Below are 2,199 nucleotides of genomic sequence, written 5' to 3' on the forward strand. Positions count from 1 at the left end.
CTGGTGCGGACCCGCCGGTCCCTCTGCCGGTTCCTCCGTGGGTCTGCTGTCCTTCCCCGCGCCCCGCTGCCTCTCCGAGCCGCTGGTGTTGCTGCTCCGCGGGTCTGGTTCGGCCGAGGGACCCGAGCGCGGGACGCAGGTGGAGCAGCAGAGTCCAGCAGCTCAGCAGAAGAGAGAGACGCGTCGCGACATTCATCCTAAAGCCCGTGTGCCTTTTGCCAGGCCGTCATTGTAACAAAGCGCAGTATGTTTTCAGAGCGAGAAGGACCCGGTTTAGATTAGAAAAAGAAGAGGCAGCAGCGGTCCTGTTCGGTCCGAGTCTTTCATCCTCTGAGTTTTCTCTGCGCTCTGCTGCCAGAGGTGAAAGGGATAAAAAGCGCTTCTCCCGTCTGAAACAGGCCACAGACATATGCAAGGTTGTAAAAGCAAAGATGTGGACTATAGCGGAGTTTTACAAGTTGAAGAAACACATCCTGCAAGCCTTTATTCTCCCATCCGTCATCTGTAAGAACCATAGTGCTGCAGGGATCCTGTGTGTGATAAAAAAAAACAATTAAAAAAAAATGGTGCAGAAATCCAAGAAAAAAAAAAGGCAGAGACTTGCTTTAAACACTCCACGGCACGACTCTGCTGGATATCTTGTAAGAAACTTCTTTAAATCCCACTTTTTTTTCCAAGAGAGGCAAGAATGGCGTAATGCCGCTGCCTCCGTCTTTTTTTTTCCCTTCTTCTCTTTCCCTTCAAAGTTTGAACTCCGTCCAGGGAAAATATTTCGCTCACACACCAACCTGCAGGTGCTCGACAGAAATCCTCCAGCAAACCTGAGCGCAGGAATTGGAAACGGAATTCCAGAGAGCCGTTTTAATTAGCCCGTGATGTCATGCTGTCCGAGCTCATTTAACAGCAATATTTCTTCTCAAATCTTCCTCCCCTTTCTTTCCACCAATGACTCACTCAAGAGCTGTAACACCAAATGGCACACACAAAAAACCACCCCTTCCCCAAAAGAGAAAGAGAAAAAGAAAAACTGCATTATGTCATTTGAAGTGAGCAGTTTTTCTAGGCTTCCACTTTGTCCAAACAAACCCCCACTATGACAAAATTTTTCAAGTAGCCTAATATTGAGTAAATCCTTTACTTTAGTAGAAGCAGTAATACCACACTTAAAAAATACTCCATTACAATATCAAGTTATTTTAAGTGGTAAAAGCTACGGAAGCGTATTGCTGCCAATGCAGCGAAAAAGAAAACTGCATCAGTATCATGTAGTAGCAAGATGTTAATTATATTTTAGCAAAATATCTTGACATTATAACAATGTAGAACAATTATAAAAACTTTGCATTTTGTCATTTGAAGTGAGCAGTTTTTCTAGGCTTCCACTTTGTCCGAACAAGAGCGTGAGAAGTTGTCAGAAGTTATATAGCCAACTATCACACAATCTTAAGTAATACCAAGTAAATCCTTTACTTTAGCAAGGGTATACCACACTTCAAATACTGTGCCACATGTATGTTTAAAATTAAAACATGATGTATGTCGACAATTATTTTAATAGCTTAGTATTAGTAAGCTATGTGTAAAGGCCTTAAGCCTCCCCCAAACGTTATTGTAGGCCCAGTTTAATATGCAACATCATTTTATATAATATTTGTAAGGGGTCCCTGCTCCGTCTCTCTTTCAGCTAAGGGGTCCTTAGCCATAAAAACGTTGAAGACTCCTGCTTTAGTAGAAGCAGTAATATTACAATTAAAAAATACTCTAAATACGCGATAAAGAAAACTGCATCAGTGTCTTGTAGTAGCAAGATGTTAATCACATTTTAGCAAAAATATTTCACGGAGACATTAATAATTAAATTATTGATATTGTGATGTATGTAAACAATGAGATGGATTTTGAAATGGACGAGGCTGTACAGAAGGAAGAATGAGTCTCAGCCCAAACAGGAAGTAGAACTTAATCACATTGTGCATATGAGTCATATTTCCCCCAATTTATCCGGACAAGAGGTTCATGTTCTAACAAGACAAATTATCACATTACAATGTGGAAAGTTATAACATTGTAACGTGATGACTAGTATATTGTAATCATCTTGGAACCATCTGTGTTACTTTTGGGCAATTTGGTTGAAAGAAACCCAAATTTATGATGTAGAAACTTTGAAAACGGGTCAAATTTGAACCGAGGACAACA

General features: G+C 41.1%; 1 protein-coding gene across 1 annotated transcript in view; it reads right to left on the reverse strand.

The window, feature by feature from the left end:
- Positions 1–799, reverse strand: part of gdf5 (growth differentiation factor 5) — a 13,221-nt gene extending 12,422 nt beyond the window's left edge. Inside the window, exon 1 of the mRNA XM_039796633.1 lies at positions 1–799. This exon is cut by the window's left edge and continues 627 nt beyond it. Within this exon, the coding sequence (XP_039652567.1) occupies positions 1–196 (196 nt within the window). The 5' untranslated portion in view covers positions 197–799.
- Between the last annotated feature and the right edge of the window lie 1,400 nt (positions 800–2,199).

The sequence above is a fragment of the Perca fluviatilis genome, chromosome 4, assembly GCF_010015445.1.
Source record: "Perca fluviatilis chromosome 4, GENO_Pfluv_1.0, whole genome shotgun sequence".
In the NCBI taxonomy this organism is placed as follows: Eukaryota; Metazoa; Chordata; class Actinopteri; order Perciformes; family Percidae; genus Perca; species Perca fluviatilis.